This window comes from Rhinoderma darwinii, chromosome 7 (genome assembly GCF_050947455.1).
Source record: "Rhinoderma darwinii isolate aRhiDar2 chromosome 7, aRhiDar2.hap1, whole genome shotgun sequence".
Taxonomy (NCBI): domain Eukaryota; kingdom Metazoa; phylum Chordata; class Amphibia; order Anura; family Rhinodermatidae; genus Rhinoderma; species Rhinoderma darwinii.
In genome coordinates, this window is record NC_134693.1 from 27663314 (window position 1) to 27685375 (window position 22062).

The 22062-nt window shown below is 41.3% G+C and overlaps 1 protein-coding gene across 2 annotated transcripts in view; it reads right to left on the reverse strand.

Annotated features, from left to right (window-relative positions):
- The window catches only part of RABGAP1L (RAB GTPase activating protein 1 like), a 237701-nt gene that overhangs the window by 184331 nt on the left and 31308 nt on the right, over positions 1-22062 (reverse strand). For both annotated transcript variants that reach the window (XM_075833054.1, XM_075833055.1), the window contains exons 6-7: positions 15697-15854; positions 7228-7338 (exon numbers count right to left, since the gene is read on the reverse strand). In XM_075833054.1, coding sequence (XP_075689169.1) covers positions 7228-7338; positions 15697-15854 — 269 coding nt within the window. The remainder of the gene's footprint in view (positions 1-7227; positions 7339-15696; positions 15855-22062) is intronic.

Consider the following 22062-nt stretch of genomic DNA (forward strand, 5'->3'; position numbering starts at 1 on the left):
TCTGTACGGTTGGGCTTGTGGCCATTGATATCAATGAAGCCTGCCATGTATCCATCCAGAAGATGTGATGGAAGTCTCTGCCTCGTCCTATTTTCTGGGCAGGGATAGAGAACCGACGTGCGGGAAAGTGTTAATGGGTTTTGCACAAAAAAAAAAAAAGAAGAAGAAAAACACAACATACCATGGACATTTGGTGCAGACACTGGGAAATCACAGAGTACCAGACACCTGCACACTATGGAAGTCGACGACTTCCTGAGCATTATTCTGTAGCTGGTTTCCATCCCTGCCTAGAAAATGGGACAACTCTCAGGCCTTTCACACGGCAGGGTTTCCCGGCCGGGTGCCGGCCGTTCATAAATCGGCCAGCACCCGGCTGCATTAGGAATAATAGACCCCTAATCGGGCTATTCACACGACCGATTTTTTGACGGCCGGAAAAACCGGCCGTCAAAAAATAGGACATGCTCTATCTTCGCCCGGCTCCCATAGAAGTCTATGGGGCCGGGTAATACACGGCCATCACCGGGATGTGTCCCGAGTGATGGCCGGGTTTTCCGGAGCTTGCGCTCTATCTCCTCCGAACACATGGGGATTCCCCTTCAGGAGTTGCCGCTGATGTCACTGTCCGGATCTGCCCGGCCCGGCACGGATGCAGAACTTAATGCAAACCGGCCGGGCAAAATGGCCGATTTTACCGGCCGACACTCGGGCTCGGGAACGACACGGTCGTGTGAGCTTGTTAGTATCCTAATAATAATAGAAACTGACAAAATCTCGATCACCAGGCAAAACAAAGGGACATATTAACCCCTTAATGACCGCCGATACGTCTTTTTACGGCGGTCATTAGTGGGCTTTATTCTAGAGCGCCGACAAACTACGTCGCTGCTGTAGAATAAAGTAAACAGAGCAGGGAGCCGTGAAATCTCCCTGCTCTCAGCTGCCAGAAGCAGCTGAGGGCTGGGGGCGTCCCTGCTCTGCCGGGTGAGATCGATATTAGTATCGATCTCACCTGTTTAACCCTTCAGATGCGGTGCACAATAGCGAGCACCGCATCTGAATGGTTTTGGAGAGAGGGAGGGAGCTCCCTCTCATCTCACTGACACCCGGCGATAAAATCGCCGAGTGTCTGTGTCTTCTATGGCAGCCGAGGGTCTAATAAAGACCCCCAGGTCTGCCTGCAGCGAATGCCTGCTAGATCATACCGCAGGCATGACCTAGCAGATGCCTGTCCGTTTTAAACGGACAGGCAGTAATACACTGCAATACAAAAGTATTGCAGTGTATTATAATAGCGATCGGAGGATAGTGAAGTCCCCTAGTGGGACTAGTAAAAAAGTAAAAAAAGTTTAATAAAGTTAATTAAAAAAAAAAGTGAAAAAAAAAAAATGAAAAACCCAGCTTTTCCCCTTACAAACTGCTTTACTATTAAAAAAAACTACAATAAAGCAAAAAAGTTACACATATTTGATATCGCCGCGTCCGTAACGACCCCGACTATAAAGCTGTTACATTATTTAACCCGCACTGTGAACGCCGTAAAAAATAAAATAAAAAACAATGGAAAAATTGCTGTTTTCTGTTAATCCTGACTTAAAAAAAATGTGATAGAAAGTGATCAAAAAGTCGCATCTACTCTCAAATGGTACCAATAAAAACTGCAAGTCGTCCCGCAAAAAACAAGACCTTATACAGCTATGCCGACGCAAAAATAAAAAAGTTACAGCTCTTCGAATGTGACAATGGAAAAATCTAAAAAATGGCTTGGACATTAGGGCCCAGAATGCCAGCAGGGGGAAGGGGTTAAGTCTGTGTCTTGTCAGACAACAGAAAGACCAACAAACACTGACAAAAAAGTCAAAAAGTTTAATTAGCAAAATGAATAAGATGAAAGGATGAAAGGATCAGATGCAGTAAGAGCATGTAGTAATAAACCGGGAGCGCAATGCTGCACGCATAAATAGCTTTATTAGGGACAATATAATTAGCATTATTATATAGCTTAGAAGTTAGAAACCGCCTTGTAATTGAGTCTGGGGAATAGATAGAAATCACGGTGTACCACAATGCAGTCACTATAGGCCACCTTCCTCTAGAAAACCCACAATGCTTTTCACAATGACAGCAATATAAAGGCTGGCAGCCGAGTAGGCAGTGGGGTAAAGTGACATCATCGATTAGTGACACGTACTTATAACAATCAGCCAGGTTTGTGAGGCACGTTTGATGTAAAATCACATTCTTTTACTGTACCCGGCCATCCGCTGCATCTAACTTTTACTCAGTTCCGTGTATCAAAACTCCAGTTTCCATGACAAAGGCTTAAAAAAAAAAAAATCAATGAGGAGATGACAGCCATTTAACCTTTCTTAAAAGGTGTTCACAGCCCCCACAGGTTCAGGCGCCCATTTGTGGCTAAAAGGAATATTCAGTAGGCTGCAAACATCACTTAACATTGTAAAGCCACTTAATATATTAGGGAACCGCATAAATATCAATGTTGTAATATATTATTATCGGTGGCAATCTCCAGCTGTGGAAGCATTCTACAATACCCTGCGGAGCTGCGGGAGAGTGAAATTCCCCAAACTTACTAAGGCTGGCCATGCACATTAGATAGCTGTTGGCCGTTGTTCGGCTGAGAGCTAGTCCTCCCGATCCCCCCATACACATGAACACTCGGCCGAGCGTGCATGTACTCTGAGTTGTGAAGGGGAGTAAGCCGCTGTCAGACACCTCCGGTGGCCGCTTATCCTCCCTGAGAACAAAAGGATCCGGCATGTTGAAATCCAACAGCGAAAAATCCTTCTATCCACTGACATCTGCCGACAGGAGAGTCGGAAGGCAGATGTCATCTACACATTAGATAATTGGCAGGTCACACAAAAATCGGTGGGATCGGACGACATTTATCCACCTTTACACTGCAGACCATCAGCAGTCATTGTCATAATGCAGGCTGCCCTTAAGCGAAGAGTGCTGTCATTCTGCTGACGAAGCCATCAAGCCCACTGGTGACCGTGAGGATGCTGCAATAGAAGGTTATCCTCGACTGTGCCCAGCTATGCACCCCATAGCGGGTTATTTCGACCGAAAAAAATTGCGCTGCTCACGTCCACATTTAGCCTCTGCCAGAAAAAGAAGTACTTCTGTTTATAAAGCGGCGACCTTCATTGCTTAGAACAGCAATCTCCAACCTGTGGCTCTCTAGTTGTTGCAAAACTACAACTCCCAGTATGACCTGACAGTCGGTGGCTGCCAGGGGATGATGGGAGTTGTAGTTTTGCAGCAGTGGAGAGCTACAGGTGAATTATCACTCACTTCAGTGTATGTGGGCACAATGCCCAGCTGTGGGGTTTAGCCCCATGAGTTGTACAATGTGCTTTTCCCATCAATATTTCAGTGGAAGGTGCAGAAAAACAAAAAATCTCCAATACCTTTGATGAGGCACGACTCATTTGGATAGTCAAATGCTACGGTATCGCAACATTGAAATCGATGTATCGCGATAGCCTTGTATTATAATTCTTGTGTGAACAAGTCTTTGTCTAGACCTCCGCTACCTCTTAAAATAAAAGTGCATTTTGGATAAATTCCCAGAAAGCTCATATATACTTTTATTATGTTTTCCACAATTTTACAAAAGAACGTTATATTGTTTTTTTTTACCAATATTTCTATATCTATTTCTTCAATGAGCCAATGACATCTTTTATTTTTCACGATTTATTAGTAAAAGGAATTCCACCTTAAAGCTTTAAAGGGCAAAACACATGAAATCCCAGAAAAAGATTAAATGCATATATTAGTCTGATCGATGCGACTCCGGTAAAATTGCGCCTGAGTTTCACGCAATTAGATGAGGATTTTACAGGCCTTTCATTTTACACATCTGACATCTAAATGGCAACTGGATGTGTTCTGTGATTGGATGAAGTAAAAAGACAAAAACACCCGCTGACTGAAAAAGCTTTTTCACAGATTATATTATTCTTTTTTTAATGCTAATCATTTTTTCTGATGATGAATAAGACTGGCAAATGTTTCTCGTATACGTCTTTCTAAGAGGAGAAAGATCAGCCACTTGCTGTTCATCAGTTAGAGAAGATTTGTCCACACAGACAAGCTGTAATTTTTTAGCTTAACCATTGTTCCTGACAACACTGATCCATCCAACAAAACGGCTGCCTCTCCTTGTTCTGGCAAAACGGATGCACATTGTGTATCAATTAAGACGATAACTCAAACAAAGCACAAAAATGCTATTTTTGCCAGAAGTAACCAATCAGGTTTTAGCTTTCATTTTCCAGAGAACATGGGCTCCAAATGGTTGCTATGAGCAACAATGGCACTTTTCTGTGAGAGAGTGAGACCAGATTCAAACACGGCAGTTTTGTTAAAGATTTTGGTGCGGATCTCCCACCGAAAATCCGCAACGATTATGGTACACTACATGTGAATGGGGTTTTCAAAACCCTCTTCATAGCAACCAATTAGATTCCAGCTTTCATTTTTAGAGGCCTTTTGGTAAATCAAAGAAGCAATTTTCCTATACGCCAGTTTTGTTAAACATTCCCCCCCGGTATGAAAATGTAGCCGAGGAGAGTGGCTACAGAACGTGGGTGTTCGGACGGCGCAGTAATACAAGCTACTGGCCGCTACATGCCCAAATGTCTTTACATTGATCTCTATGGAAGCCGACTCACCCCTGCACCCATATACATGGATGAGCCCATAGCATGTGTTACTGCGCCCACTTTCATGTAGCCAGCACAATTTGATATAACTGGATCTACACCTTGAAACTAAATTGGCACTTTGTTTACCGCAAAGCAAAGCATCATGGAAGCAGTTAAACCATATCAAGTCCGATCTCCGTCTGTGGTATTAGCAGATTTTTCTAAATGTAAATTTAGGTAAAGAAACTCTTTAACACTTGTAGACGGCATAAATTATACACTGTGTGCCTCAGTTATGTCTTCTACCCCTTCATAAAAGGACAATGGTGGAAATACCTGGACTGCTAGCTTCCACAATTTTGGAAAAATGGTAGAACAGAAAGAACAAAATAAAATACCGTGATATGTTTCTCTGTTAGCATCCCGGAAGTTAGTACTAAATTATGGAGCGCAATGTTAACATCACAGAGGACTCAGCACAGGAGTTATATAATAACACTCACTGTTCTAATGTCAAATTTGGGCAAATAATATTTTGCAGCAATCGATACAAACCAGCATGAGAAGCCATCATTAATCTACTGTGTGAATAAAAAAGAAAATAATAAAACATTATGTCCAAAAATAAAACGATCGCAGCGCTCCATTTACTAGTCATCGGATAAGCACGTGTGTTTTACTAGACAATATCCCCACCTGCTGGAATACTAACAAATACGCCTGAGGTTTACAAGCTATAACCATGTCCGGCCCTTATAAAAATAATTGTATCAAAAAACAAACAAAAAGAGAACAAAAAGGTACAACATCCAAAACTTGAAAAATCAGTATCAAAGTTTATTACTCTTATAAAAATATATTAACATGTATCCAATAAATATAGCCACAGCCCTAAATACTCGAAAGACGTGAAGCCTCCCAAAATACCATGACTAATATAAAGCACAGTGCATATGATTAGAGTAAGACTTTTATAAAGTCCATTTTGGCTTTCTGCTCAGACCGGAGAAAAATGTAACAGACTGGTTTTCACGGGATTTACTGCCTGACAACTATTTAAAAGGTTGCATCTGTTGGCAGTATATCAATGGGCCATTCGTGTAATGTATGGACGAATAATGAGAGGGATTGTGTTTGTAGCGGCTTTCCGCTCTAGCTAATATATGTGGATCCTAAGCTACACTTGAAGAAATCGAAAGATTTAATGCAACAAACACGGTTCTACTTTGGGAATGTAAGCTTGAGATAAGGAAAAGAAATAAAACGCATATAAGAACGGTAACACAAACTTAAAGAGGCTCTGTCACCAGATTATCAAATCCCTATCTCCTATTGCATGTGATCGGCGGTGCAATGTAGATAACAGTAACTTTTTTTTGGGGAAAAACGATCATTTTTGGCCAAGTTATGAGCAATTTTATATTTATGCAAATGAGCCTTTCTAATGGACAACTGGGCGTGTCTTGTGTTTGTAACATCTGGGCGTGCTTACTTGTTTTACTAGCTGGGCGTTGTGAATAGAAGTGTTTGTCAGCATCATATGTCAGAATCATACACTTCTATTCACAACGCCCAGCTAGTAAAACAAGTAAGCACGCCCAGATGTTACAAACACAAGACACGCCCAGTTGGAAATAAGAGAAAACACGCCCAGTTGTCCATTAGAAAGGCTCATTTGCATAAATATAAAATTGCTCATAACTTGGCCAAAAATGATCGTTTTAAAAGAAAAAAAGTTACTGTTATCTACATTGCAGCGCCGATCACATGCAATAGGAGATAGGGATTTGATAATCTGGTGACAGAGCCTCTTTAAGCGGGTTGTCGAATAACTGAAAATAGTGCCCGGAAACATTTTATGTGCTCTTACGCTGTATTATTCTCTCTCCTCGTTAAGCAAAACTAAAATATCAGAAAATGTGGCTACACAGCATAAGTTCAGGCTGAAAAATACGAGGCTGATTTACAAAGCATTTTTGATTTTCACAAGAACTTTTGAAGCGTATTTTCAAAGCATTTTTTTAAAGTATTAATGGGAAATGGGAAAAATCAGCTTGTAAAACGCTTCAAGAAGTAATATGTCACTTCTTTTGTATGTATCAAATGTTTACAAGGCGTTTTATAATTCAGCAGCGTAAAAATATGTCTCGTATGAGGAACACCCTGTAATTTCTATATAAATTAATATGAAGCGGTTTGCAAAGTTATTTCAAGTGTATTTGGGAGCGTAAGTAGAAGCATTAGACTTTCCAAAATACACCTGAAAATATATACTGTGCTAACATCAGGACAACCGCAGTCCTTATGCCCTATGAGGGGATATGCATGTTATACAGGGGGGGGGTCATTGTGGCTGGCCGCACCTTCCCCCAGCAATGACATCTGATCACCGCGGGGTAGAGATGCCAAACCTGCGGCGATCAGCTGATAACAGTGTAGGCTTATTTTTAAGAGGCGTTGTCTTTTATGGGAATCTCTTTAAGTGCTTGTTTCAATAAACAAGATTGCAATAAACTGGACAATCCTTTTAAGACATTTTACTCACCTTTCCACTACTAGTTCCTTGTTTGACACCTGCTGGATAGTGATCAGGACTTTCTTCTCCAGTCCTTGCTTCAATTTGAAGAACAGTTTATCTCGATCCTTTGGCACTGGGCTGTTAAGACAACAAAACACATTTTCTGTTATAACGTGCAACAAATACAGTTCTTTTCAACTCCAAAATATTCATGCAGGAGAATTATGGTTTTGGGGGAGGTAATGCGTGGTCATAAGTTGGCAGAGGTGAGAACACATGTATACAGATCTGGCAGCAGCCTATCCAGGCTTCCAGCACATATCCACACAGTGAAATTAATCCTTCATGGAGGTAGGGCTTGGGAGGTCCCAATCGCACCTAGAAGTAAAACCTCCCAAGCCCTACCTTCATAATAGAGCCATGGTTTCCATATCTTGTACTGATGAAGGCTAAGAAGCCCAAAACAGCTATACCCACGTTGGAATAAATGGTTTTGTAGTCCGTATTTAAGCTATACACCAGCGGTTCTGAATGCATTGTTGGCCAAAAAAATCAACAGTTTGCATGTCTACACCTACTATCCCAGAATGAGAATTCAAGGTTATGTACATCTTAAATTTTTATTCTTTTAATAAAAGTGTGTTTGGTGCAAAGTTCTAAATACTGTTTATTAAAAATTATTTTTACTTTTTGAGATACAGCTGCTTTGTATCCTGTATACAGAACATCTATATCTAGCGCTGAAACCTGTATCCGTCAGGTTAGCAGGTCCTGCATGTCTCTGACACACAGGATCGAGCTGTTACTGATCACATCTATGTTCATAACTTAGATGTGATCGCTAACAGGACCCACTGTCACTGAACTCGTCAGTGCCGCTGACCTGTCGGATTCAGGTCTCAGCACAAGATGCAGCTGCTCTGTAAACAAGATACAAAGAGGCTGTATCTCAAAAAAAAATAATAATAAAGTATTTAGAAAGTTTCACCAAACATACTAATACACATTTTTATTAATAAACAAAAAAAAACAATGATTTCTAAGGTGTACATAGCCTTTAATTTCTTGTTGTGTGGATATGATTCATAAGAGGAAGACTCACCTGAAAGTATGTGAAGATCAGTTACTGGGCTATTAGGAACTTAGTTAAAAAGCTGAAAACATAACGCAGCACTTTGGCATTTGAGCTAGGCTTAATTCACCCAGTGTAATAGGTCTTCTGTATGTTTCAGACTTTTCTGTCGGATTCTGTATGAATCCTACAGAAAACAAATAAAAGCATGCGCTGGTATAGTAGTAAAGAACTGCTTCAAGGGGACATGTTGGCATTTGTGCCGTGTGCATGAGGCCCTGCATGCTTTCCAGAAAGAATGCAGGGATTTGTAGGGGGAGACAGGGAGTGACATTAATCCAACTCCAAACCACAAAGCCTCCTGGGAAAAAAAGCGTCCAATGTAGTGCATGCGAGGTCTAGCCTTTTAGAAAATGTGCTATGAACTCCAGCAATGTATAGATGCTGCAAGCTATACCAGTCTCTAGGTATAAAGTCTACTTGGTAGCAGAAGGTGTATCTGAATCCACTTTCACTATGATCAGGATCACAGTTGTATGTGATATATGTCACGTTTCATTAAGCAAGAAAAACGCTGGACAGATGCATGCTATGGGTATAGATTCGCATATGCAGGTTTTGGTAAATTTTTTTCTGGTGTGTTCCTTTGCAAAGCCAACGTTTACATTGTTTTATTTCCTCATTTACTTCAATGAGAAATAAATGCGCCATTAAAAAAAAAGGCACACTAAGGCTATGTTCACACGGGGTCTTTTGCCGAGTTTTTTGATGCGGAAACCGCGTCGCAAAACTCGGCAGAAACGGCCCGAGAACGCCTCCCATTGATTTCAATGGGAGGCGTCTGCGTCTTTTTCCCGCGAGCAGTAAAACTGCCTCGCGGGAAAAAGAAGCGACATGCCCTATCTTCGGGCGCTTCCGCCTCCGACCTCCCATTGACTTCAATGGGAGGCAGGAGAAAGCGTATATCTCGCTGTTTTATGCCCGCGGCGCTCAATGGCCGCGGGCGAAAAACGGCGCGATAATTGCTGTTCACACGGAGTATTTTGGGGGAGGAATATCTGCCTCAAAATTCCGTTTGGAACTTTGAGGCAGATATTCCTCCCCCAAAATACTCCGTGTGAACATAGCCTAAATCTGCATTCGCAGAACTGCAATGCAGTTTTCCATAGAGGAAATTCTTGGAACATTTCCAAGTACTGCTTCTATAAGACAGTCACACAGCTTTGTATGTTTTTCACACTTTTGAGCATACCGTTAGTATTTTTATATTTCATGTCCCTTTAACCTTTGTCTTTTGACGGCAGGCGGTGCAGGTGCTTGGTCTACAGCGACGTCTTTTGGCGTCACTGTAGAAGAGGCTGATGAGCGCTCCTGTGAGTGCTCATTCTCTATGCAGGAGATGTAACTTACAGCTCCTGATCTTAGAGCGGCCTCCAGAACACAGCTGGGATCAGAAAACGTTCTGACCCAAGCTGCTTAACCCGTTGAACGCCACGGTCCGCGACATGATCAAAGGCAACTCCCCTGTTGGATTGTGTCACCAGAAACACGGTGACGTGATCAAAGACCAGGGAATCCCTCTGCAGTCAGCCCTGGGGACCTAGAAAGGTCCCCAGGGCTGTCTGTTCAGTTTGCCTGCTGTTAGGGCACACTATGTGCTGCCCTACCAGAAGCCGGTGTCATAGTGTAATGTATTAGCATACAGGAGTATGCTAGTACGTTATAAGTATAAAATAAATTTATCCCTTAATGTTTGTTTTTTTTTAAAAAGTAACAAAATAAATAATTTAAAAAAAAGTCCCGAGAGAAAATAATTATTTTGCATAAACTACATTACATAAAAACAAAAACCTAAACATATTAGGTATCTACACGACCGCAATAACCTGAAGAATTGATTCAACAGGTTATTTGGCATGAACATTGAAAAGGATAAAAAAAAAAAAATTTAAAAAAAAAAATCGCTGCCAAGAATTGCTTTTTCCTATATTCACACCATAAAAATAAATTATATAACTTACAGAGTGAATTATTTCTACCCCAGACTGCGCAAAAAAACAACCCAGAATTTCTCCTGCATAAAAATGTAACTGGTCATTTTCAGGACCGACCATTAAGGGATTAAGAAGCGGCCTCTGCACAGATATAAAGAACAGGCAGATGTCACCCTAATAGCTCAGCCATCGTCTAATAATTTCTAAACAGAACATGATGTGCTCTTTTAAACGTCTTTGTCTGAGCTTATTCTGCGTTTCCAGTATTGAAGTGCAATTTGACAGTGAATTGCTGAAACGAGGAACCATGTTGTTGTGAGACTACAGCTGCTTATACTCAAGACACAAATAACTGCGGAATAAAAAGATCTTTTCTGAATAATCTATTTTTAAAGCTTTTCACAACATTTTTATTTGAAAGCAGAATGGGCAATTTTCCACCCAGGCTTGTGAATACTGTGATGACAGCCATTGAATTCTGTGACTGTGACATTAGCATGTCAAATAGACAAGGCTCCAGGAAGCCATAATTATAAAAAGATCCCACAATTGTTTTCAAAATAGCTTCTTAAGCCTGTTTTAAGAAAGAAGAAACTAGTAATGGCAAAGTATGACAAGAAACAGTATCAATGGTAACTATGATAACGCAGGGAGATATCATAGTTCCATAACGCATCAGATGTAAAGATTTCCCCGGATCAGACGAACGAACATATACTTTATCAGCGTTAGTTTTCATTACTTAAAGCGTACATCTAGCGGAAAAGAATAGCTTCACGGCGCTCTTTTTCGTGCTTTACCTTTGTGGAGTCTTTCCCTTCTAAGCTCACCTATTGGTGCAGCAAACTCTTCTACCAATTAACAGGAATTTGTTATCATTGTCTGCCATGTATTACAGATATTGTGGAGCTGCTGCCGGTCACAGTCACTGTTTCTACACGCCTGCCGCTCCTCCCCCTCCACTACTGTGGTCATAGAGCAGAGTGAGAGACTTTACATGCTTGAATCATTGCTGATGTAATAAGACGTCGAATTCCTCTTATAACACAAAGACCGCTTTAAATTCTGTTTCGGTAAGATATTCAAGTTATTCTAGCGGTCTCCCTCCCTCTGCATATATCTCAGGATCTTTCTCTTCCTATCTGCTTCTGCAGCCCACATCAACAGGGAGGAAGGAAAGGGCTGCAGTAATTCGAGTGTCTTCCCAGTTTACACTTCCCTTTCCCTGCCCGGGTTACATTTAGCACATACGTCAGGAAATCTCCTGACGTATATGCTAAACGTGTCTATAGTGCTCCATTTTTTGGCTTTGGCATGGCTAATATAGCCATGTATAGCCAGTATTATACCGCAAAGAAAAGGTATGGAATTGAGTAGTAAAAGCATACGTTTTTTAACATGGTAGCATATGGGTGACGGAGGCCACTGTATGGCATTCGTCACAGGCATCCGTTAAACTGATACGTCCTGAGCTTTTCAATAGCTTTTTTGACATATTCATTAAATACACCGCATTCCAAATTATTATGCAAATGTTAATTTTCGCTGATTTTCCTAAATAGTCGATGCAAATGACAGTCAGTATAATCTTCAAGCCATCAACCGTTGGAGTATAATGCAAATTTTATTGAACAAATCTCCTAATGATAACAGATTTTTTTTTTAGAAGTAAAAAAACTCAAAATGCACTGTTTCAAATTATTATGCACAACAGAGATCAAAACATTTTAAAGGTTGTAAAGAGAACTAAAATGGTAATTTGTTGAATTTGCAGCATCAGGAGGTCATATTTACAGAAATCAAAAGCTCTTTCAATCAAAAAAAACTTAACAGGCCAAGTTACATGGTAACATATGACCCCTTCTTTGACATCACCTTCACAATTCTTGCATCGATTGAATTTGTGAGTATTTGGACAGTTTCTGCTTGAATATCTTTGCAGGATGTCAGAATAGACTCCCAGAGCTTCTGTTTTGATGTGAACTGCCTCCCACCCTCATAGATATTTTGCTTGAGGATGCTCCAAAGGTTCTCAATAGGGTTGAGGTCAGGGGAACATCGGCGCCACACCATGAGTTTCTCTCCTTTTATGCCCATAGCAGCCAATGACACAGAGGTATTCTTTGCAGCATGAGATGGTGCATTGTCATGCATGAAGATAATTTTGCTACGGAAGGCACGGTTCTTCTTTTTGTACCACGGAAGAAAGTGGTCAGTCATAAACTCTACGTACTTTGCAGAGGTCATTTTCACACCGTCAGGGACCTACCAGCTCTCTACCCATGGTTCCAGCACAAAACATGAATCCGCCACCTCCTTGCTGATGTCGCAGCCTTGTTGGGACATGGTGGCCATTCACCAACCATCCACTACTCCATCCATCTGGACCATCCAGGGTTGCACAGCACTCATCAGTAAACAACACGGTTTGAAAATTAGTCTTCATGTATTTCTGAGCCCACTGCAACCATTTCTGCTTGTGAGCATTGTTTAGGGGTGGCCGAATAATAGCTTTATGCACACTTGCAAACCTCTGGAGGATCCTACACCTTGAGGTTCGCGGGACTCCAGAGGCACCAGCGGCTTCAAATACCTGTTTGCTGCTTTGCAATGGCATTTTAGCAGCTGCTATCCTAATCCTATTAATTTGTCTGGCAGAAACCTTCCACATTATGCCTTTATCTGAACGAACCTGTCACAAATCTTTTCACAGTACGATGATCACGCTTAAGTTTTCTTGAAATATCCAATGTTTTCATACCTTGTCCAAGGTATTGAACGATTTCACACTTTTCGGCAGCAGAGAGATCCTTTTTCTTTCCCATATTGCTTGAAACCTGTGGCCTGCTTAATAATGTGGAACGTCCTTCTTAAGTAGTTTTCCTTTGATTGGGCAAACCTGGCAAACTAATTATCACAGGTGTCTGAGATTGATTACAATGATCCAAAGAGCCATAAGACACAATACCATCCATGAGTTTCATTGAAAAACGAATAATTAAAGGTTTATGACACTTAAATCCAATGTGCATAATAATTTGGAACACGGTGTATATACGGATAGTACACAGGCAGTTGTTAGGACATGCCCTAACAACAGGAAATATGGTAAGACAGACCTGGGGTCCTTCAATCGACCCTGGGCTGCCTGCCCATATATGATATGTCCCTCATCTTCCCCTTGAATGCTGCGGTCAGCTTTGATCACAGCATTCAGGGGAATAGCGGAGAGGAGAGGCTTCGCTGATCTCTGCCGTTAGAGCGGGGCTGCGGCCGTGTAATACAGCCATTGCACTGCTCCTGACAACAAGTGCGCGCGTGGTCAGCATGAGGTGATGCGGCCGGCGCTGCACTAATTAACGGCGGCGCAGGCACTAAAGACAGAACATGGGTGTTTTGTAGTGCGCCCACCATGTTCGGTCTTCAGTGCCGCCACTAATTAGTGCAGAGCAGGACTCACGAGCAGAGCAACATTTATTTATTACTATACTAAGCTGTGCGGAGGCGGCACAGCTTAGTATAGTAATACATGAAAAAACGGTATTGAATCGTTTGAGAGTGCACGGCACCGAAACAGTATCGAAGTTTCAATGCATCGTGCATCCCTACCTACACATATCGCTTCTTCTAGTCGACCCTGCCTGCAGCGGTACTACCGTCCTGATAAGAGGGATCCCACTATCTTGAACCTCCTGTTTGCACCTTAGTAGGTCCCTACTGAAGGGACATATAACAAAGGGGGAACCCACTCTGGGGACTCCTGACAAAAAACCCTGATCGGTACCACTTGCCAAGGGTGCACGGAGGTTAACACAGAGTAAAGAACAGCACATATAATACTTCACATACGATAAATGAATTATTTCTCGTGTCACACATATTGCAGATCACACGGATATCTCACAAAAAGAAAAAGTTGCATCATGTGTGTCACCACAATAGTTACCACAAAGCAGTCCACTTAGGTACAACTGATGGTGCTATAACGTAGATATATCAGTAGAACAGTATTTATAGTGTCACAGCCATTGCTGCGATATCCACGTCATAAACACCAAAACCGTTTTTAACTTTTTGTCCCAAAAAAAACTTGTCCCAACGTCTTTCCCTATGGATAAACCATAGTTCATCAGACAACATATGAAATCATGATAATGTTATTGCAGGTACCTTCACCTATAAAAAAAAAAAAAAAAAAAAAAAAAGACTGCAATTCCAACAGCAGCGTAGAGATATTCTAATTACATTAGTAAGAGTATGGGCTTGACCACACGTAACGGTATTGATGTGTATTTTCCGTCGGAAATTACGGACGGAAAATACGCAGTGGAATACAGTAGCAGCAAAGCGGGTGAGATTTAAGAAATGTCATCCACATTCTGCAGAAAAAGTCAGTCCAGAAATTCACCTGCAGTGCGTAATTTTAGTTCGGCAGCATGTTGATTATTGCTGTGGAAAGTGGACTGATTTCCTGTGTTTTTCTGATGTACTGCTTAACTTGCTGCGGAAACGCTGCAGAATTTTTTTACAGGTGGTGTAAATGACAGCACAGGAAGAAGTAAAATGACCATGACACAGCCCTTATAAATGCGCCAAAAAAACGCCCCAAAAATCCGCACTATTTTCCGCAGTAAAAAAACGCATGAAATGGTGCAGATTATCCGCAGCGGATTGTCTGCTTGTTTATGCGGTAATGCTGCAGAAATTTTCTGCAGCATATCCATTACGTGTGGACAAGCCCTATGATGTACCACATGCAAATTGTTACTCGAACCGTTACTACTTGCGTGTCAGATTCATATCGTGGGACTGGTATGCCACAGGAGAAGGTAGATACCCCATTCTATCCAGGTCAAGTTACAAATGCAAACAGAAATGAGACCAGTCAGTTGCATCAGTCACCCATAGGCTACAATGGTATCCGTTTAACCAACAAGTCATGAATAGGGTCATGAACATGCACTTGGGTCCACTAGTAGGTTAGACAGTCTCAGTCAATATCTTATCCAGCCCGATCCTCCTCAATCAAGTGGGATTTTGTGTCCAATGTGAACTTGCCCTAACAATTCATATGGGATAGGGCTGTCTAAACTCTAAGCTAAACACCCACTTTTGTTATAATTGGCTTATATCACAACATGGGCATATAACACAGTCCTATTTGATGTCTCTCAAGGAGGATCTGAGGAGATGCTACACGACAGCAGAACTTTACTGATTCTAATTTAATCTGCCACCGATAGAAGTGATGGATGAAATCACTCCTTCGGCTACAGATGACATGACATCTCCATTACTCCCAGCTCCATCGTACAGCACACACCATACGTTCCACTCTTGCAAGAGAAGACTGCCTTAAGGGCTTTACCTCGGGAAACAATCTTGTACTATCAACATAAACATATTGTGGTTTACATGAACGACAAGTACCTGAAATTCCCTTTTCCGTCATCCTCTTTCACCTCAAGGGACACTGTGAAGGTGAACACATCACTATCTGGTGTTGGCAGGGAGGAATCCTTCACATCTGACGTTTGCTTAGATGAGCGCTTGAATGCAGTAAAGAAGCTGTACAGTATTCTACTTACCTATGGGGAAAGCAGAAATATAGTCAATGACCAAAAACTGTAAATTTTTCTAGGAATACTGTAAATCGACTCATTTCATGCTCTTTCATCTTCTATTAAGCTGACTGATAGAAAAGGTCATTTAAAAAAAGGACCAGTCATCCCTCCTGGCATGTCTAAATTAGTAAATACTTGCATTCACCATAAAAAAAATAAAAAAGGATATTTTCTTAGAATTCTGTACTGTTCCTCTTTTATTCCTCCTGTAAACGTAAGAGTAAATTGAAAACGCGGCGTTACCATTAAACTTGTTTCCCTACATAGTACTGTCAGAACTGGTTGGACAGTATCAGAGTATAGTAGGACAAAAACCATTGACGAAAGAAATGGTAACCCCCAATTGATTCAGACATTTCCTGGAGGACTAATAGAATAGCGGCTCAAGCGTCCATTGCAGACGCTTTCGACAATGGGCTGGGAATGGGCACTCTGACCAGTCTGCAGCTACACAGCCCAAAATGAAGCAAGCTGCAATGCTCTGCGTGTTCTGACACCTTTCTATCATAGCCAGCAGTAACTTTTTCAGCAATTTTTGCTACAATAGCTTTTCTGTGGGCTCGGAGCAGACAGGTTAAGCTTCACTCCTCACACATATCAATGAGCCTTGGGCACCCATGAACCTGTTGTCAGTTAACAGGTTGTTCTTCCTTGGACCACTTTTGATAGGTACTAAACTTTTTTTTTTTTAAAACGCCATCTAATTGAGATGCAATTATTCCAATATTTTCTAGACCAGTGTTGCCCAACCTGTCCAGCTGTAGTAAAACCACAACTCTCAGCTAGATCCGACAGCCTGCTGAAGGTTGTATTTTTGCAAGGAGCTGGAAAGCCACAGGTTCAGGAATACTATTCTGGACAATTACCCCCGAAATCCAACATTAATGATCCAGTGGCAAGAAAAATTTCTTTTGCACATGTTTGTTGTGCTCAGAAATGTTGTTATGCCCAAGACGGCTCTATCGACACTAAATTGGTATGGGGAAAAAAGTTTTGTGACAGTATCAAAAATTCAAACACGGACAGAATTCTTGTGATCATTCTATGTTGCTGACAACTTTATCCCCTATAAAACCCTAAATTTTATTGGTCCCTTAAGTTGCCGTTGACCCCTAAACACACACAGCGATAGAAAGGTAGATAGATAGTTAGGATTTTATTTAATTTTTTTTAATAATAATACTAATGTGTATCAGTGTGTGTTTGGTTCAACTTTCTAATTCCTTTTCATTAATAATTATTTTTACTTGTTGAGATACAGCAGCTTTGTATCGTGTATACAGAGCAGCTGTATCTTACGCTGAAACCTGTATCCATCCGGTCAGCAGCACGGACGGGTTCCTTCGCATCAGGTCCTGCATGTCTCTGACACGCAGGATCGAGCCGTTACCGATCACATCTAAGTTCATAACTCAGATGTGATCGACAAACAGGTGGATTGGACCCGCTGACACTAAACCAGTCAGTCCCGCTGACCTGACAGATTCAGGTCTAAGCGCAAGATACAACTGCTCTGTATACAGGATACAAAACAGCTGTATCTCAAAAAGTAAAAATATATATTTTTTAAAAGTATTTGGAAAGTTGCACCAAACACATTAATACACGGTTTTGTTAAAAAAAAACAAAAAACTTTTCAAAGATGTACATAGCCTATAAACAGACACGTCTTGTGTAGAATTTCTCTCATGAGTCAGATGTCCCTGCCTCTACTATAGCAATACACTAAATTATAAGCAAGAGAAAACACTGATCAGAAATAACACACAACTTCTGCTATAGAAAAAAAAAAAGTAGCAATTGTTTAAACTGGAGAGCTTTTCATGGGAGAATCTGGCCTCTCTCGTGACACAATAGAGCATTCATCACACAGCACTGGACAAGTCATAAAGGGACTATAAGTGGAGCGATTGTCAGGAAAAATCCATCTGAAAAGAGACCCAGTGTAATGTAGGCAGCTGTACGGAAATGTCAATGACTTCTATCAGCCACCACACATCAGAGCTTCACATAATAACATTACGCACACAGCCTGATGTATACAACTGGTGGAGAAAAGAAGTGGAGCAGTTGCACGCAGCAAAGAATTACACCCACTATTCATGTTCTAACTTACACTCAAAAAAATGCGAGGTGGAATCTGAATGCTTTAGATGGAAAACGTCTACTTTTTGTCAGCTCTAGTTTTATACATGGCATATGGCCCATTGTGTATAGGAGTGCCACAATCCCAAGTACCCAGTCACATTGAAGCTTTCATTTTCCTGGCATAGTCTATGAACACAGGAGTAAGATAGTTGCTTTCAACAATATTTCTGAACAAAGCAGACCCTTGAAATATACCTAACGCAGATTGCACTCTGAAAATTGACGAACAAAAACATATACATACACTTCTACAACTGGGATGTAAGAATACTTTTTTTTTTTAACAGTATTGAAAGCGTATCACTATACAAATCTATATAACCATTAAAGTGTAACTAAACTTTTAAAAACCTATTGACATGTCATAGTGACAATTCAGAAATTTTGATTGGAGGAGGCCCGAGCACTCAGACCCCCACCGATCGCTGAAACGAAGCGGCAGAAGCGCTCCGGTGAGCGCTGTGCCACTTTGTTTCTGATCAGCTTTTCTCTGAGCAGTGTACGGGCTCAAAAGAAAGTCTATGAGTCTGTACACCACTCGCTCAGAAACTAAGTGGCACAGCGCTCAGTCGACTATGCCATTGTTTCCGCGAATGGAACGGAAAGAAACGGAAATTATTGGTAATGCAAATGGAAGCTATGGTTTCCGTTTGGCTATCCGTTCATGGGTTACTCCGACGGAAAGGTGACGCTGATGTGAATAGGCCCTTACATATTAAAGATTTAAAACTTTTGGTATAACAGATTGTGGTCTAGTGTGTGGCTTTTTTTTTAGTAACATTTTTACTAAATAACTCTTTAACCCCTTAACGCTATGTGACGTAATAGTAGGTCTCAGGCATTGTCCTGTTAACGCGAACTAACGGACTATTATGTCATAGCGTTAACAGGGTACTGTGTCTGCAGACACCATAGACGCAGCGCTTAACACCGAGCGCTGCATCTATGGTGTTTACAAGCAGATAGAAGCCCCGCAATGAAATCGCAGTGTTCCGATGACTGCTCCAGCAGACCGAAGGCCTAACAATTGCCTCCTGTCTGCCAAGTATGGATGCCTGCTAATGCCCTAAAATACGTCCGGCCGCAGTAACAAGATGGAGCAGGCTCAGAAGCTGAGCTAGCTCCCATCCCTGCCATTAACCCCTTAGATGCTGCGATCAAAAGCGATCGAGGCATCTTAGTGGTTTGTAGCGATCGGCATCGACACAATGTGATCGTGAGGATGCTGATCGTTGCTATGGCAACCGGAGGCCTAACAATGGCCTCCTGGTCCGCCACGTACGATAGCCTATTACGCCCCGTCCAGAGACGCTGTCAATGAATAACGGACAGCTCTAATGCATTGAACTACATGGGTAGAGTAAAGATCAGAAGTGCAGGCTCTCAAGTCCCCTAAGTGGTATAAAAAAGTTGAATAAAAGTGTAAAAAGAAAAGTTTCGAGTTAATAAAAACAAACGCTGCCATTTTTCCTATAATAAGTATTTTATTATAGGAAAAAATGAAAAAAAAAAAAAAAGAGTACACATATTTGGTATCGCCACGTCCGTAACGACCCATTCTATAAAACTATACTCTTATACAAACAAAATGACTCATATAGCAATTAAAGTAAGGGGCTAGGTGCTGTGCAAGTAAAGCATCCTCCCTAAGTACCAAGAAAGGTAACTCCTATATATACATGTGCATCGATAGACATACCCTAACATGGTACAACCTGTATATGCAGTGAACAGGGTTAGGGTAAAGAGTAGATCGCTAGTAACAGTCAGTCCGCAGATTGATCAATCCGCCCCACCCCTCTATCTTAGGAGAGTCTTACCCATAAAGCGTTGGATAGGAGAGTCGGTAAGGCGTGCAGGTGAACTCCAACGCGCGTTTCGCGGTATGCTTACCCTTGAGGCGGATTGATCAGTCTGCGGACTGACTGTTACTAGCCTGATGTACTCCAAACAGATTACATACGCCCCCACATTATAAACTGAAATACCAGCAAAACCCCAAACGGAACAACTGCCAAGCTAAATCTGCGCTCCAAATGCCAAATGGCGCTTCCTTCCTTCTGAGCCCTACAGTGTGCCCAAACATCAGTTTACGTCCACGTATCTGGCATCGCCATGCCTGGAAGAACCAGCTTAGCAGTTTACGACGTGTGTGCCTTTGGTGGCACAAACTGTGCGCAACATATTGTGCACTAAAATTACATATCAGCAGAAAATTGCCATTTTCACCATCCGCTGCGCATTAATTACTCATGAAAAAACACATGTGGGCTCAAAATGCTCACTATACCACTCAATAAATTCCTTCATGGGTGTTGTTTCCCAAATGTGGTCACTTTTGGGGGGTTTCCACTGATTTGGTCCCACAGGAGCTTTGCAAATGTGACATGGCACGGCAAACCATTCCAACAAAATTTGAGCGCCAAAAGCCAAATGGTGCTCCTGCCCTTCTAAGCCCTGCCGTGAGTCCAAACAGCAGTTTATTGTCACATATGGGGAATTGCTGTGCTCAGAAGAGGTTGCTTTACAAATTTTATTTATTGTGAAAATGGAAAAATCAGAGCTAAAACGACATAGGAAAAAAATGTCGATTTTCATTTTCACAGCCTAATTCCACTAAAGTCAGCAAAACACCTGTGGGGTCAAAATGCTAACTATACCCCTAGAAGAATTCCTTGAGGGGTGTATATTCTCAAATGGGGTCACTTTTGGGGGTTTTCCACTGTTTTGGTCCATCAGGGGTCTTGCAAATGCGACATGGCACCCGAAAACCATTGCAGCAAAATTTGAGCTCAAAAAGCCAAATGGTGCTCCTTCCCTTCTGAGCCCTACCGTGTGTCCAAACAGCAGTTTATGACCACATATGGGGTATTGCCGTAATCGGGAAAAATTGCTTTTCAAATGTTGGGGTGTTTTTTTCTCCTTTATGCCTTATAAAAATTGAAAATTTCTACATGGTATTGGAAAAAATGTAGTTTTTAATTTTCACGTTTTCATTCCATTAAATTCAGCAAAAAAACTGTGGGGTGGTCAAGATGCCCACTATACCCATTGATAAATTCCTTGAGGGGTGTAGTTTGCCAAATGGTGTCTTTTTGAGGGTGTTTCCACTGTTTTGGCCCCACAAAACCTCTTCAAACCGGACAAGGTGCCTAAAATATATTCTAATAAAAAGAAAGCCCCAAAATCCTCTAGGTGCTCCTTTGCTTATGAGGCCTGTGTTTCAGTCCATTACCATACTAGGGCCCCATGTGGGATATTTCTAAAAATTGCAGATTCTGGGCAATAAATATGGAGTTGCGTTTCTCGGGTAAAACCATCTAAAAAGGATTCAAAATGAATTTCTGAAAAAAAAAAAAAATTTGTACATTTCACCCCTACTTTGCGTTAATTCTTGTGAAACACCTAAAGGGTTAATAAACTTTCTAAATGCGGTTTTGAATACTTTGAGGGCTTCAGTTTTCAAAATGGGCCAATTTATGGGGGTTTGCATTGTATGCGCCCTTCAAAGCCACTTCACAACTTAACTCGTCCCTGAAAAAATAGCCTTTTGAAATTTTCTTGAAAATTTGAGAAATTTCTGCTAAAGTTCTAAGCCCTGTAACTTCCTAGAAAAATAAAATGATGTTCAAGAAACAATGCCAATCTAAAGTAGACATATGGGGGATGTTAATTAGCAACAATTTTGTGTCTTACAAGAAGATACATTTAAACTTAGAAAAATGCTAAATTTTGCACATTTTTCGCTAACTTCTGGTGTTTTTCACAATTAAGTACTGAATGTATCGACCAAATTTTACCAGTAACATAATATCCAATGTGTCACGAGAAAACAATCTCAGAATCACTTGGATAGGTAAAAGCATTCCAAAATTATAACCACATAAAGTGACACCTGTCAGATTTGAAAAATGGGGCTGCGTCCTGAACGTGCAAACTAGTCCACGTCCTTAAGGAGTTAAAGGGAATGTATCACCTATTTTTAACTAATTAAAACCGGACACTGACACATATTCTTTTGTTT